Source organism: Urocampus carinirostris, chromosome 11, assembly GCF_059441175.1.
Source record: "Urocampus carinirostris isolate Australia breed hairy pipefish chromosome 11, RoL_Ucar_1.0, whole genome shotgun sequence".
Lineage (NCBI taxonomy): Eukaryota > Metazoa > Chordata > Actinopteri > Syngnathiformes > Syngnathidae > Urocampus > Urocampus carinirostris.
In genome coordinates, this window is record NC_142359.1 from 33021434 (window position 1) to 33039196 (window position 17763).

Genomic DNA, 17763 nt, shown 5'->3' on the forward strand with positions numbered 1-17763 from the left:
CCTAAAAGTCTAAATTTTTTTCAAAAGCTGACCATGCGCCTTATAACACAGTGCGCCTTATATCTGGCTCAATATTAAATTCGCAAGGTCTCGCAACTACGAGAAACAGCCGCCGACTCCATTTTTCGCGCTGTGCATACTGGGAAATATTAAACAACGATTCTCTTTCATACGTGCGGGGAGACAGCGCCGGGCGACATACGCCACCATCTGTCAGTGGATCGTAAATGCATGGGCTGATATATCAGTCTCAACTGTGGTCCGAGCTTTCAAGAAGACGGGAATTGTCCCCGAACAGCCAGACAACATCAGCGACACTGACTCAATTAATGACGACCTTGACGAACGTGTTGGATGGCCCATTCACTGAGATGGTCAATTCGAACACTGCAGAAGAAGAATTCGAGGGATTCGTCGATGAGGAGCTTATAGAGTGATCTTTGTTTTTCCTTTGTGTGTTTACGTTTTACATTTTACAGTTATTACGTTATTGCTTTATTGTTATTGTTTTGCACTTGTTGTTTTTGCACATTACGAGTGTCACTTTATTGCAATTGCACTAACGTTTCATTTAAAATAACAGTATCAGAGGGGTTTTTTTTTGCGTGTTGAATAAATGGAGGAAAAGTAACATGATATGCCTTGATGTTGTTCAAAGATGTTAAAGATGTGTCACGAAAATGCTTTACCTCAGAGAAAATAATAAAACGGCTGTTTATTTATTTTGGGAGTGAATGGAGTTGTGGAAAGCTTGTTTGTTAACAATAAAGTTTGACCATTTTGAATGTTTTGTTGACATTCCCTTTAGCGTGGCAACATCTAGAGGTTTCATAACGTAACTACATTCTCTACTGTAGTCAAGTCAAGTCACATTTATTTACCGTAAATAGCCCTTAATCACAAAAATGTCTCAAAGGACTGCACAGGATTACAATTACAAAATTGCACAATTACCTGATCTTAAACCAGCATGCACTTATAGCGCCTTATAATGGGGTGCGTCTTATGTATGGCAAAAGTTTTAAAATATATCATTCATTGAAGGTGCGCCTTATAACACGGTGCGCCATATAGTGCGGAAAATACGGTAAATAAGTATAAATGTTGAGGTACACTGTCAATCTTATATTTTAAATTTCTTTGAGTATATGCTTATTTTAAAGCAGTTTTGTGGGTTTGTATGCGAGTACATACAATACTTAAAGCCATTTCGGTTTTGTGGGTCATTTTTTTTTACAAAAAGGGGAATATATATTCTATTTTGTGATACAAATATACGTGACTTGACTTTATACAGCACAATCCTTTTAGGATACATTTGAAAAGTGAAATATTTTCTGGATTTGTGTCCCAGCTTCTCATTAGGCTGGAATGGTGGGTCCTCAGTTGAGAACCACTGGTTTGACCTGGTATTATCCTGTTTTTGGTTATTCTATGTTTCGCAATGATGCTAAGTGTTTTGATGCGCAGCGGAGAGAGGCAAAGTCAGCCTACGTTTGCATTTAATTTACTAAAGAAAATAACCTTATTTTAATTGAAAGTATTAATGCTTCACGAGGGTTCATCTTAATAACTTTAGTACATTTTTAAATGGGATTTGAACTGATGACCCTCTGACTATATAGCAGTGAACGTAGCCCGTTGTGAACTTAAAGTATGTAATAAGTTTGAATAACTATTATCGCCTTGATTCTGACATTACAAAGGTAAATTGTATGCGGGACTATATACAAGTTACCAAACTTTGCACCTTGTTTTTATTTTTTGGGGAATAAAACTGGTCAAGTTTTGCACTACTGCACTGTAACCCTTCGCTACGTTGTGCTTCGTACTTACCGGCCTAAATACATCGCGGGTAGAAACATATTCCTCGATCCATTATTCCAGATCAGATATTTTTGTGAACGGGTGGTTTTTTCGGGCCTGGTAGCAATTGGTTTACTGTAAAATAACTACTCCTGCATGCACAATCCATTATCCCATAATGCTGTGATCGGGGACTTACAGAAGGCACTTGTTTCAGGATGTGTGTTGTTCTGGCCTACCTAAAATGATACACACAATTGTAGCCATAATCCATTATCCTCGGTTAACTATTGGTGATAGCAAGGGCTTGCAGCGTGCATTTTCTTTCTGTTGTGGACCGCTAAAAGTGCCATTCTGGCCAGCCTGAACTGAAGTGCACGGTTTTGGCTGCAATGCATTCTCCCCAATCGACTATTGCTCAGAGCAGGGCAAGGAGTGCACATTTTTGTCATGCATTACTGTTTTTTTTTCTGTTTTTTAATTCTTGCCAACTAAATCGCCAGATGACTGTTGCTGAGAGCGGTGGGCAAGAGATTTGTGGCATGCAAGGCAACTTATTTTTCGTTCTCCGCCTAAAATTAATAGCAGGAGGGTGGCCGTGACACATTACCCCCAGTCGACCATTACTGAGGGCTTGGGCCAAGAGAGTACATTTGTGCCATGCGTGGCAGCTCTTTTGTCCCTTCTTTCCGCCTAAAATGAACAGCACCAATGTGGCTGTGATCCATTATTGCCAGTTGACTATTGCTTAGAGCAGGTGCTGAGAGAGGTAATTTATATCATGCATGAGAGTTTTTCCTGTTCTCTTTACCTAAAATGAACAACATCTATGTGGCCGTAATACATTATCCCCTGTTGTTGACCATTGCTGCAAAAAGGGGCTAAGAGAACATTTGTGTCTTGCGTGGCAGCTCTATTTTTCTGTTCTTTCTGCCTAAAATAAATAGCACGCCTGCATCAGCAACCCATTATCCCCAGTCGACTATTGCTGGGAGCAAGAGCTGGCAGAGCACATGTTAAAAATGGGGAGGGGGGATACTTTGCGGATTTTTGATAAGAGGGATTACAGTAATCAGTAGCCAGGATGTAAATCCAAGCATTGTGACCTTAAAAAAAGCCCACAGAATAATTAAAAGACAGTTTATTTATCTCATTCTCGTCAGCAATAACAAAACAATTAGAGTGTACAAGAATCGCTCTATATATAAAAAAACGGTAGGCGTGCAGCGGGTGGAGAGGATAAATAAGGTGTTTTTTTTAACGGCACAGTAATTAGAAAAGAAACCTAAGGCAATTTCAGTCTTGAGAAATAAAATGGTTTTGCAACGGTTGAAAATAAATGGTGTCAAGCTGGTGATTCTTCCAAAAAAAAAAAAGCTTTCCCTGTCTTTTGCGTTTGTTGACGTTCCTGTGGCGCGTTGCCATGGCAACAGCTGGTGTCAGGAAGTGACAGGCGCACATAATTATGCCCCTGCTTGACAGACGCACTCTTCATTAGAAATTACCTCTTTCTTACGTATTAAAAAAAAAATGACATGACCTTTTCCTGACGCTAATTACTATACAATCATCCCAGTCAAAAGTTTAAACAATTAAGAAGGGATTCTGTCTCTGGATCCGTTATTAAAAATCTCGGGCTTGTCTGAGTTTGTACTCCTCCGCGCTGTTTTCGTCTGCAAAATGGTTTTTTTTCTGGCTTCAGATGTTTGATTGACAGCGATATTAGCACCTTCACCTCCCCCTTCTTCCTCCTCCATCAATCCTGCCTCCCTTGTCCTCATGGGATGCTGGGAAAATACAGCTATTTATGGCAACCCGAGGCACTACAGCTTGCTGTAAATTTGTGTGCCCCCCCCCCCCGTCCTATTCTGAGTTTACCTCTCGTTCTGGATGTATATGTCATGAGCATGTCTTGAATACGGGTAATTCATATCTACATAATAACAACAGTGTCAAAACAAACATAACAAATGTGACAAATAATCATAACTGCATTGGGTAAATTGCAGTGTTTACCTGTGTCCCGCCTTATGACGTTTTTCACTTCATTTTCACATCATCAGCGTTGTTGCTGTCCTAAAAGGGCCTGATGTAACATATACATGTAACAAAAAAGAGTCAACAAAGACTGTCGGTCATCTGTTAACTCAAAGGACTATACTGTATGTTGCACCTAACCTCCTTTACCAAACCATCAACCCATCCTGTACAGCTCCACGAGTTATTTTGCTAGGGTCTCTGTCAAAAACCAGACCAAACTCCCCTGCATCACTTGCACAGCAGCTAAAATCATCCACCTACCCCTAGGGTCAGCAACACAGAATGTTGAAAGAACCATAGTCAACCAAAAAAACAAATTTGCCTTGAGCTGCATAAAATATAAAGCTTTCTATAAGCCTTATAAATAATGCAACATGTGCTGTGTGTATCTATATTAGCTTTATTAGCCTACTATCAAAATAACTATTGCTGCCTCTCTTGTGGAGAATGATGCACCATGTGACTACTCTATCATAGGATACCTCCTCAAGTTTAACGGCATTACAATATTCTTGCATAATAGTATGTTTCATTTCTTTGATAAAATTCAAGAAATGCAATAAAGAAATTTAATTTTAGATGCCATTTTCATTTTCAAATGTCAAAAATGAACATTCACAATGTGAGGTTTTACATTTATTAGACTGAAATCTGAATCCCAAGACACTTCACGTGTCTTGTCTAAACCCTTACAGTTGGAGCAGATTCAGAAATCCGAGAAATTTAATCAGCCGAGCGACGAGGATCGTCCACATATTAATTTATTTAGCCTAATCAAAGAGATTGGATCTTTCTGCCGCACCGAATTACAATGGTGGAGAAGACCCGGTGGGCTCCAGAGTTGCCCACTTTTATAACACTTGGGAATTAAATGTTCATGCCCAATGAACAAGCTGCTGCCGATTGGTCTACGATGTTGCCGATGCAGACTTCCCAGTCCTCCTTTCAATAATGGGAGGAGGGGTGATAGGTCATCGCCCTCTGCACAGAATGGGACAAAACACACACTCCAACCCCCCAAGCGAAGTCCTTCTTATCTGCACAGAATGGAACAAAAGGCACATTCCAACACAAAGCGCAGTTTACAACACCCTTCTGCCAGAGTTTGCACTCGAAGGCTGAAGTCAGATTTAGGACAAATATATTTGAGTATAAGTAAGATAAAACAGTGTATAAAATACTAATTGACTTCAATGACAAGCTCCTTATATGGGCAACAAAAATATTGCACTAAAACATAGCAAGCATTTATAAAAACAAAACAGCAGCCATTTGATAAGGCAAAGTAAATAAAATCACATTCATGTTGTTTAAATTTGAGTTCTGTGCAAATGTCAAACAAGTCAGTGCATGCGTAAAAAAGCAGCAGCATCTACTCTTTCTCTCTCTCTCTCTTTTCATACTAAAAGCAACCATCCTCCTTTCTGAGCAACAAAACATAAATACTATTCACTCTTTTTTGGCATTTGTCGTGCATCCTAGTTTGTACCCTGTTAAGTATCTCATTGCGTATTTTGTCGTGTATTTCTTTTGAGGATTTTTTTCATGTATGCTGTCATATTGTTGTGTATTCTGTCAAGTATTTTGACGTGTATTTTCTCAGGTACTTTGTCGTTCGTTTCGTTGTTATCTCCTAAACAGCGTTGTCTCACAAAATTAAACATTGTGATAGTTTCAGTCAAAGAATGAAAAAATGGTCTTCGAACTCGCAGAATAGGGCTGCTTTAAGGGAACGTGTCTCTTAGCGGTACAAAAAAAAATTCATTAGTTAAAAAAAAAAAAAATACTGAATTAAATAATAAGCAAAAATGCGCGATATATATATATATATCACACCATTAAATCCTCATCACTGATTGAGGCTTTTACCAAAATTCTCTTTACCTTTAAATGTCCAAACGACACAAACCGATGAAATAAACATGTAGGGTGGCAGTTAATTTTCACATGTGAAAGTTTACTATAGTTGAATAACTGCTATTTACATTTTTGATGATCAAGTTTGTTCCGACATTGCCGCTGAGTTGCAATCAACCCCCAGCAGATGAACACTATGTCGTCTTTTTATAAGCTTTAGGCTTATGCCCTTTTGGGTTAAATACATTTCTGTCCTCGCAGGAGTTTCACACAGGCGTTTTGCGTAATTAGAGATTTTATTTACATTTTAAGTAAAGTGTGCAGTAATTGCCGCTCCCTAGTGGTTAAAAACGTCATTACAAAAACAATATTGATTTAAATAAAAAAGAAAAATGGCTGGACAATTATATTAGAGTGATTAAAAAAATCACAAGTAGAGAAATTAGCATTTTTTTACACTTGGACCAAGGGTCAATAACCGAAAAATTGTACAGAGCCAAATTAGATTAATAAAACAAAAGAAAGACTGTCTGGAACCGCAAAACAAAAAGCCTTATTGAAGTCCTTTTTAAATCAAACCTGGATTCATACATAAAAGTTTCTCATTTAATATTTTTTGTAAACATTTTTGCAGCCTTTAAAATTGTTAATATTTTGTGTCTGTCCTCTTTTTTTTTTCAGTTTCCCAGCATTTTATTATAAAAATCTCCAGGGAGCCAAAAGCAGCACAATAGAGCCAAATGCAACCCTAGAGCCGCAGTTTGCTGACCTCTGACTTTGAGGGTGTTGACATAAATGTCTGACTTATTGCTGCTACAGGTGCCCCCAATAATCCCAAAACTTCGAGAAAGGCTTAACAATTTTTTTTTAAAAAAGGGGTGTTGTTTGATTGGTTTAAGTTTCCGTAGTTTGTATTCTTCCGTGTTTTTTAGTATTTGTTTTGGTTGCCCGACACCATACAGTGACATCTAGTGGTCAAATAATACTGACTGTCACTTTACAGAAAGGTATTCATTTTTCAAAATGCCAAATAGAATATAGTATAAAACAATTTGATTGACAAAGGGAAGAAAAGCATATGAAAGAATTAATTTAAAAATAAAAAAGAAATATAACACACACAAAAATGTCACCTGGGAATGAGTTTTGACATCCAAAGGCCTTTTTGTTGGCCTGATTAAAATAATATGCACGGTTGTGGCCGTGGCCGCAATCCATTTTCCATGGTAGACGATTGCTGAGAGCTATTGTCAGTGCAGCACTTTTTTTTGGTTCAAGGTACATAAGTATGCAATTAGGGCCCACATTGAATAAACTGCATATTTTTAGCCTCAATTCATTATTCCCGGTTGACTATTGCGCAGAGTGGGGGCCGAGAAAGCAAATTTGTGTCATGAGTGGCAGGCAGCTTTTTTCGATTCTTTCCAACTAAAATGAACTGCACCCAAGTAACCGCGATCTATTACTGCCAGTTGACTATGTCTGTGAGTGCTGACCAAGAGAGCAAAATTGCGTCGTGCGTGGTCGCTTTTTTTTTTCTACCTAAAATGAAATGCACACATGTGACTGCAAGCCATTATCGCTATTTCTGAGAGCGGGGACCAGGAGAGCAAATTTGGGTCATGCACAGCGCCTTTTTTCCTGCTCTTTCTACCTAAAATGAACAGCACCCATGTGGCCCGGCCCATAACCCCTAGTTGACTATTGCGGAGGCTTATTTCCCGTTCTTTCTACCTAAAATGAACAGCACCCATGTGGCCGTGATCCATCATCACCAGTTGACTATTGCTCAGAGTGGCGGCTGGGAGCAAATATTGTATACGTGACAGCTTCCATCTATTCCCACTATAATTAACAGCACCTATGCAGCAGCGATCCATTACCCCCAGCCGACTTTTGCCATGGGCTGGGACCGGCATGGTGAATTTAAAAATCCTACTTTGTGGATTTTAGCATTAACAGTATTAGACGAGGGATTACAGTACTGCTGTTGTGATGACTACTTTAGGTTCTGATGTTATACTACCGGTTTTAGCAGGTTCCTCCAGGACACAAAATGGCAGAATGATTAGTAGATGGAATCCGTTCCCATATGCTTAGAATTATCAGGCAGGGACGCCGTACATTTTGTCTTTTGTACTCATCAAACTTCCGGGTGAGCACATTTGTTTCTTTTTTCCAACTTTCATTTTTAACTGTACTAGAAATCGCATTACCGCGAAATGCTTGTGACTTGGATTTTGTACTTAGTTTTCCCCAACAACATCCCCGTTAAAAACCACAGCCACATTCACACTTTTTCATAAGAATATTTATTTAAAAATCCAGATTTTAATACAGAAATAGTTCATTTATCATATATAATAAGACAATCAGTATTCAGCCATGCTTTCTTTAATTAATAACCACTGTTAAAAAAAAGGACATTCAACCCTTAATAAAAATTTAAAAAGTGCAAAGAAGTTACACCAGAACACTGACAATGAATCAATTCTCTAGAGAAGGCATCGCACAATTTCCAGAAAAATCAGTTAAGGCCATTTTTGTACAGTTAATTTCAGATCATATACTTCAGAACACACAAAAAAATAACTTTTTTTTTTCTTCTTCAAACTGTACATGCAAACATAGTGCACATTGTTGTTGAGATATGACGAGCATATGAGATTTGGAGCACGTTCCAGTAAACAAATGTCTTTTTGTTTATTAAAACACTCGTAAAAAGGCAACACGCACGCATAACACTCGCTGAGAAGCCAAATTAACTAGCTTCTTAGTTTGGAAATGTTTAAGTCAAGTGCCGATGACGGCTTTAGACGTCAGACTAATGTTTTCATTTAGTGCTGTAGATGGCTAAACGTCAGACGTCCATTTCCCACTGAAAAAGGTCATTGTGTATTATTTAGTGCCTCCTAGTGGTTAAAAAAACCTTCCATTTATTAAATAAAACAACATTGATTTTTGAAAAAACTCATGAACTATCATATCAACGTGGTATTTTAAATAATACTCATATGTCCAGAAATTAGTATTTATTTTACATAACACATGGCTCACCATGATTGCTGATGCGGGTTGCCTCCAAAACTAAAAACCTCGTAAGAGTCTGTGCAATATGTTCCTTTTTAAAATATTGGACACCTGGCAAAGAAGACTGCAATGGATGCCAGTTGTTTTGACTATTACAAAATGTTGTTTTGAACATAATGTACATTATATCATTGTCACTATCGGCCAATCATGTTGCTCTTCCTTGATTCTCCACACCCTTGTAACCTATGTGATTTAAGAACAGATTGGAACTTTTTATCTGAGATTTGGGATCTCTTCCCTGTTCTCCTTGCAAGTTCAAAGTCAATTGATGTCCTCTCTCTTTATTTTGAGTGTCTAATAAACTTTAAACTAAGCAAAAAAAAAAGAAAAAGAAAAATGGTGCAGATTGGTCACTTTGAGTCTCCATAGTTTCTATTCTTCCTTGTGTTTTGTAGCACTCATTTTCGGTTGCACTACACAATATAGCGACATATGTTTTCTAAATAATACAGTGTACATTTAGGCTGGCACAAAACCAGTTGATATAAAATAGTGTTACATTCTTGTGAGGTTACAGTGAGGAAATAAAATCAATAAAAGCGGATTAACTATTGAATTATTTGGGACAATTTTGTATCATTTCCACTTCAATTTCATTTCCTGGTTCCAATTTACTTAGGAAATTGCCTTTCTAAATTATTAAACTCGAAAAAAAGCCCACTTTTGATCAGTCTACGTGTACTGAGCGACCAAATTGGCAACGGGAGATCTGTATTAAAAAAATAAAAAAACCCTCAATGGCCTTCTCACCCGTGGCGTTAAAAATAAAATCCACTCTGAACTCTTGTGGCAACAGATAAAAAACAGATGGGCTACTCAAGCTTTGACTGTGCGCCGTAATGAGCTCGCTTATTCGGACCTGAAGTCCTAAAGATATCTCTAGAAAGACCTGGAATTCCGCGGCAGCTCAAATACACACACATATGCAAATGCACCTCAAATTTGGTACAAAACAGTAAATGCTACCTTTTAATAAACAATATAAAAAATAAGCAACATGTGTCTTTTAGCTAGATATGTTCGATTGGTCCCACATGCTGTCTGCCGTTCTTTGAAATAGCAGCTTTCACAACAATGTGTACAATTGCTTATTAATTTGTAATAAGATGCAGGAATGTGTAATTATGTACACAGTTGTATGAAAAAGTGTGGTTACCCATGAAAATTTTCAAGATTTTCCTTTCTTAATCATCAGTTGTTTGGATCAGAAATGATATAGCAGACAAACGGTGATATTTGAGAAGTGAAATGAAGTTCAATTGGATTTAAGTGTGCAAATATTACTTAATCAAAAGTAGAAAAAAATGACATCAATATTTACTACATAACAATAATAAATGAGGGGGTTGAGTTTGACTGTTCTTTGATTGCGTTTTATCTGATTTTTTTCTTGACCTGCCTCTCTGGCCTCAACTAGATCTGTGCCTGGGGACTTCCATTTCCTCACTTGTTTATCAGGTGGAAACTGGCAGCTGAAATCTCTTTGATTCGAGCTGCCACAACATTTAGACCTCTTTCCTGCAGTGCACTCAAACACCACCCATCCATGTCAAGTATAAATGTAATATTTAGTTTAAACATTTGACAGCATTGAAAAACAAGTGTTTGTGTCATGTTTGTCCTCCAACAAAAACAATAGTAAAACAAAAATATATTTCCTTCTTCTATCCATCCATCCATTTTTTGCATTATTCTCACTAGGGTTGCAGGGGGGCTCGAGCCCATCCCAGCCATCTTTAGGCAGTGGGCAGGGGACACTCGGAACTGGTTGCCAGCCAGTCGCAGGGTATTTCCTTACCAGTTTTTTTTCAATTTGAAAACATTTTGGGGAAAAGTCCCAGGGAGTCACTCTGCAGCACTAAGGAGCCACATGCGGCTCTTGAGCCACGGGTTGCCGACCCCTGCCCTAAACCATAATGTTGAACAATCAGGTGATTTGACGACTTTTTTCAGGGCTCCCATGTTGCCACTCTTTAGAGAAGATGCTAAGAGGTGAACTACTAGCAACGGTATTCAAATCGATAAAACAACAAGGGTACCCAATATGAATCTGCTACTAACTGTAACTCCTACAAGCTTCATTTCACTTCTCAAATGCAACCTTCTTTGTCTGCTATATGTTATATTTAACTGAAAGTGCTGATACAAACAACCAATGATTTGTAAAGAAAAACCAGTGATGGTTCAGTGGTATATATATATATATATATATATATATATATATATATATATATATATATATATATGTATGAAATGCATCAGATGCTTCAATCGCTTTAGTCTAAGAGACTAAGAGAATGACTGATTCCGTCACATAAAAAGAAAGAAATCTCAGCTGAAATCATTTTTTCCCCATCACATTATGATTATCAACGTTTCACATTCACAGAAAGGGGAAAAAAACATAAGTGAGGAACAATTTTTGACCACTGGCCTTTATGCTTTATAATTTTTTGAGAGCGGTTGCTGTTTTTGGAGATGTGAAGTGATGTTAAAACACGGATTCAAAACCCCGAACATCTGGGCATCATTGCCAAGGCCGTGAAGAGACAGAAAGCAACTGTGTTTCCATTCATGCCAAAATGAACAGATACTTATCATAGACACAAACTGTAGACCTTTTAAAAGGAATTGTCTTTGTCTCTTTGTCCGTAATAATTTTTAAAAGTAATACTTGTTCTCAAAAGTAGAAACTTGCAGAAATTCCTTTTTAAAATTATTACATAATAGATGACAGATTATATTTGTATTGAACCAGAATCTGGTCTCTGATGCTTACATAGTGTCCAGACTTATTTTTCTGGGTGGGACATGGGGCTTAAGCGCTCATAGAAAAGAGGTAATGTGCATGTACCCTTTTTCCTTATAAATCGGTAAATAAACAGTTAAATATTGTTCGGTAGTGCAACTTTTTTTTAAAGTCAATAATGAAGTACCTTAACTGCAAAAGTATTTCATAAAATATTTTTAAAAATTGAAACAAAAGGGCAGTTTTTTTGAGAGAAGGCTGAAGGCTAGGAGCTCGAGCACAACCTACTGTCTATCTGTGCATGCTACTCCTGGTAGTAAATTATATAGGCTTAGGCAAGTGATTTGCTTGATTTTTTGAAAGGATGCTCAAAGTTTTTGTTGATTTTCAGAAAAACAAAAACATATTTATAATTGATTAATTCTCTTCAATCGTACAGTGATACCTCGGTACTCAAATTACTGTATAATTGGTGTTTGATGAAGATTTGAGTCACTTGTTCTATGAAAAGTTGGAATTCAAACAAAACCCGACGCAGCTGAATGTGTGGCCGAGTGAGAAGAGCAGCCATCTTAGCAACTCTTCCCCCTCGGGGTAGCCTCATTTTGGGAGTAATCATCAGTCCGATAGCATGTGTTGAGTGAGGAATGTAATTTAGTGCAGTTTATTGTCTTTTATCGTGATAATAAGGTGTCTTAAGAAATTTTGTGATCTCGGGAAGGAAAAGAGAAAAACAGTAAGATCGAAAAATTTAACTATTCACAACAATGCTAGTTACTAAGGATGGGTACACGGTAATTATCAGGCTGACAGTTATTTGACTGATCAAAGCCTTCTTATGACAAAGTTTTCGGCTCGATGGGTAAAATATATCCGATAAATAGTCACCTGCTGCCACACTAAAATATTCAATCAGCTGACACTACTTGTTAGAAAAATTCCAAGAATTTATGTGTAATGATTTTTTTATGTAATGGAAGCAAAACCTGGTCTCCTTTCTATCACTTTGTCTTGAGTGCAATGGATGGGAGAGCTTAAGATTATACACGTGGTTCTGCATGTGTAGGCTGTTGTGATTGTACGGTCTTCTGAATTGTAGTCACTAAGGTACATCAAGTTTTGTTTTGAGAATGTTTTTGTCGCATTCATGCGGATATGTTCATTCCAATTTACTTAATAATGACTGCCGCACTAGTAATAAAGATTGACAGCTGCGTACACAGTCCGGAATCGTCTAAATTACGGCACAATGGATTACTTTTCTGCACTAGACATTCCCCGCTGTTTTAAAGAAAATAATAATAATGTAAGAAATGGACATCTATGAGTTCATTTTTATGACTGTTTAAGCCTGCGGCTAAGAATTCGTAGCGGCTTGAACAAAAAAAAAACATTTCTACTCCCTGACCCAATCTTTTGGCTTGTGTAGTCCATACAGCCTTCCGCAAGCCCCTCGTGTTGCGCGTGCAAGTACGTGCATTTATTAGACATGCTCAAATAAACTCTTCTTATAATCTTTTGGGGGGTTTGGGTTGGCATTTGGACTGTACTTAAAATAGGCCCTTTCTTACAGGTAAATGTGTTCCACGACCTAAAGAACTTGGCTAAAAGTACGACAAAAACAGATAGGCACAGTGGAAAATAATTATAAGGGCTCTTTCAACTCAGTTGAGCATTGTTAACACATACTTAATAGAGACACTTTTAAATTTGCACATGTGGCTTTTAATTAGGTGCGCTCTGTATTTCAGAATTTAAATACCATTTAAATGCCCCGGTACTAGAGCAATTTGGTGGCTAAACACCGACCCCGAATGGATTGTGGTCAATTAACAAGGTATCACTGTAATTTGAACTAATATTCAGTTTTACAAAATAGTTATTAAAATAAATAAAATGTTAATTCACAATAATCACTGACTGAATAATCAACATATCAATCAAGCATTATATGATCACATTCTACAGCCGTAATAATGTAGAACATTTTACTAGAAAATTAGTAAATACAGTACTCCTTCTAGTCTAATATGGCTACTGGTGTGTCAACTGAATGAGTATAGGCAAAACAAACAACGTGTGTAATTTTATCGTAATTATGGACTAATTCAAAGCCGTGCATTGGTTGGAACGGATAAAAACACAGTGGAGAACGAGGGGACATTTTCCCAAGGAAGACTGACGGACAGAGACAACGGGATCTCTGTTCCACGCCATGCTAACTTACTCTCCCCTTCAGATGGACGAGGTAGTGCAGGGCTGCTCGCTATATGCATGCACGTGGTCCAAGCTACACTCATGCAAAAAGGGTCATTAACATCAGGGGGTTACAATATAGTACGGTACGGCACGGTACAGTACAGAAGGGCTACCGGGACCTGCACTGTAGCTACCTGACACACATGTCAGGAAAGAGATAAATATCACAAGTTTGATATTGAAAATATAAAAGTATGAACAGTACAAATCTCTACGGTAAACAGTGAGTCAGTTTGAGAGCCAAAAGATTCGATATTTACAGCTGAAATTATGTCTGGTAGGATTTCTTTGTTTTGTGTAGGGACATTCTTTTAGTTTTGTTTTTTTTTTTTTAATTCAAATTGAAAAGAAACCTGCTTCTGGTTATTTTATCCAGCTTTCTCTCCCTAGGCAAAGACATAAAACTAAGATTCCAGGAACGTAAAAGTAAACAGAAAGGGCTTCTTCCTGGTAATAGTTCGAGTCAACGATCCCGGCCTGGCATGCAGCTCTCCAAAAACACATGGATTACCACCGGGATCCACAACAAACAGGCATGGATAAAAAGGAAAATAAGAAAAAGTAGATCTTTCCTTTTTTCTTTCATATTTGCGTTTGGAGGGGCTGCGCCGGAGGCGTGTAAGGAGGCGGGGCGGGCGCAGGTTTGATCCCGCGGGTCCTCATGTAGGAGAGGAACTGGTCCGGAATCTCGGCCAAGACGTCTTTGGCGAGACGGGCCATGCTCAGGATGTGATTCCCCGTCCGGTCGATATAATCTCGGAACGGCACAAACTGGCGAGGAGAAGACACTTGTTGGAAAGAGCTTAAAAGAAGATGACATGTTCATAAATCTGTCCATTGTACTGTTTTTTTTAATTAATAAAATATCTCATCTCATCTCATTAGCCGTACCGCTTATCCTCATTAGGGTCGTGGGGGGGGCTGGAGCCCATCCCAGTCATCTCCGGGCAGTGGGCAGGGGACACCCTGAACCGGTTGCCAGCCAATCGCAGGGCACACGGGGACAGACAACTCACTCGCTCATTCACACCTAGGGACAATTTGGACCGGCCAATTCACCTTAAATGCATGTTTTTGGAACATGGGAGGAAAACAGAGTGCCCGGAGGAAACCCACGCAAGCACGGGGAGAACATACAAACTCCGCACAGAAAGTCTGGAGCTGGACTTGAACCCACGAAGGAGGTTCCCATGACATGAACTGTGCCGCACAAGCGCTAACCACTGCGCCGCCGTGCTGCCCATAATAAAAAAATTAAATAATATATATATATATATATATATATATATATACATATAATGAGAAAGGAAAACTGCTTCAGCTTTTTTTCCCAGGCTAAGTCATAGCAACAAGATTTCAGGAGCGTAAAAGTAAACAGAAAGAGCTTTTATCTGGTAGAAATTGAAGTTAACTATACCGGCCAAGATATGTTTGGCGAGAAGTGCCATGCTCAGAATGTGATCACCTGTCTGGTTGATGTAATCTCGTGGGCACGCAAAAAAAAAAGTGCTCATTTTTAAGTACGAGGGATGGTGTTTTTGGCGGACTACATTGTGGCCGCACGAGTCTAGTTCACTTTTTGGTTGACATAACAGCAAAAAAAAGCCACCAGCACCAACATAACTGTGATCTGCAGGGTCACAAAAGCGTAGAGAGTTTACAGTATATTTTACATTATTTTAAGATGTTTTGAACAGTTAAAGAAAAAAATCCTTAAAACAAGAAAAGTAAAACATAAAACAAGCAGATATTTTTTAATAATTTTTAGACTTACTTCCTACTGAGATAAGTAAAAATAGGCCAAATGATATGCCATTATAGATCATCTTGCTTAAAGCCCCCATATGTAATATTTGAATAGATTGCAATGTGTTGTTTGGTGCGAGCGAAGGCCAATGCCTCGGAGCACAGCGGGGCGGCATCCTTCCTGACAAATATGGCGGAAATCCACTAAGTAAAAGAAATACAAATTTCACAACCAATGTTTTTTATTTTTACTTTTTTTAAATAATATTGGTATGATAGTTCATTTTTTTGCCTGGTATTCAAATCAATGGTTGTTTTTTTTAACTGAATGAACATTTTTGGACAACTAGAAATCACTAAATATACACTGTCCCTTTAACCGTTATCGACTATTTGAAATCTAATGGTTTTAACAACTGATTTTTCGACTTGTTGTTTGCAACATTTTAAGAATTGACGCTTGTTCTTCGGACTGCATGCATTTATTTTCAAATACGTGTCCGTTTAGTCTTAGCAGGATTTTTCTTACTTAACTAGAAGTTAAAAATCTTAAAACAAACAATACACACAAAATAAGAAAAAGGCGTTTTAAGTCAACTTGTGACAATTTTGGCTCATGTTGAGTAACCCACAAAAACAATTTTGCTACATTGTAGTTCTGCTGATTCCCTTATTGAGCTGCCGCAACCGAAATTTCGAAATATCGTGAGGGAAAACATGGCCGTCTCGCTGGACCTTGTTAGTTTGCTGGTAATGAGATCAGGCATAATGTTCGGAGAATCCGTATCTTACATTTATGCCTTTAGATTGAAAGTCCATGTGCGGATTTCATCTCGTTAGAAATCCGACTAACAAGCACTTCCCCGTTGCCGACCTGTGCCACGAAGCAGTGGGAGGGTGCAACATGCGATGTCGGCGGCAGAAAGGTTGACGCGGGGGAAAACGCAAACTCTTTAAACGGGTCTTCTAACTGAGCATTTGCAATCCTCAAAGGAGAGGACATGGTCATTTTTGCTTTGCTTTGGCTCCTGCGACCCTACAGATTTCGACAACCTCATTGGGTATGTTTATGTGCATGCAATCATCGGTTTGGAAACAATATATTGTAATCCCTCGCTTTATCGCGGTTTCGAATTGAATTGTCTTTACTGTCACTGATGTGTAAAAAAGTAATTTAGAGAGCGTCTGTCTGTCTGCGCGCTAGCAATAGGTGTCCTTGAATTGAGCCCAATCTCAGCGAAGATTAAAATGAAACAATCCGGAGTGTAGCAGTTTGCCACAAGTTGTAGCTCCAGGTCATCAATTTCTTAAGTAATCGACCTGGCGTTGGCAGGATACAGGGTCAGCAGTGGTGGCTTAGGGGGGTTGTTAACTTAGCCGTAGCAGTAGGCCGGACGAGCAGCACCGCAGTTGCCTTCTCCCCGACGCCGCCCCAGTCGCTTCTGGAACCTGATAATAATCCAGGAAGCATTTACTGCTGATCACCATTTTGTCACGCTCTTCTGACTTTCCTCAGAGTTCCATTTAATTGATAATTGCTTTTCCATGTAACGAGCAACTAAAAGCTATCTGGCGCTATGATGCAGTTTGTTTCGAGTTTGTGCCCGTTCGCTGTTTGACTGACATCATACACAAACCTATCACAGTCGCGTGCACAGTAAGTAACAACCACGCAACAGAGATCGCCGGCCCTGATCTTTCCCCACTAACTGCTGACTATCAGAACACACACATCGATACAATGATATCCATGACAATAAAGACAAAATCAATTCAATCCAAAATTCGCCAAGGAGTGATCCAGCCATAACCGAAGCGCCAAGTAGCGAGGGGTCCCTGTATTCTGATTTGAAGGGCCAAGCAGGAGTGACATAAAGACATGGTTTTACTATTTGACTGTCTCAGATAAGGAAAATTGTGCGTGCGCAAAAGCGAACAGATTATTCGAGTGTAGAACAAGAAAGGACTCATCCAACTATTGCAATCAAAATACTCACAGTCGAACTAAGACGTTAATCGTATAAGTGTGTGCCTTTTACATGGCTGTACAGAATCATGATACTGGGAATTCCGTCCAACAAAAATCAAACCTACTGAACCCAAACGTTATCTACCAGCAGTACACAGGCCTCGTTCCGCCATCCCAATGTTTTACAATGTCAATATAGCAATTCATGCACTAAACCTATTGAAAAGGGATAGTTAAAAAAAAA

General features: G+C 38.6%; 1 protein-coding gene across 3 annotated transcripts in view; it reads right to left on the reverse strand.

Moving 5' to 3' along the window:
* Positions 1-4775: 4775 nt before the first annotated feature.
* Positions 4776-17763, reverse strand: part of LOC148357119 (copine-8) — a 115765-nt gene continuing 102777 nt past the window's right edge. For 2 of the 3 annotated variants that reach the window (XM_088348499.1, XM_088348501.1), the window contains one exon: positions 7993-14575. In XM_088348499.1, the coding sequence (XP_088204625.1) occupies positions 14387-14575 (189 nt within the window). In that variant the 3' untranslated portion in view covers positions 7993-14386. Of the gene's footprint in view, positions 4884-7992; positions 14576-17763 lie in introns of those variants that run through there. The other variant, XM_088348500.1, reaches the window with a different exon arrangement.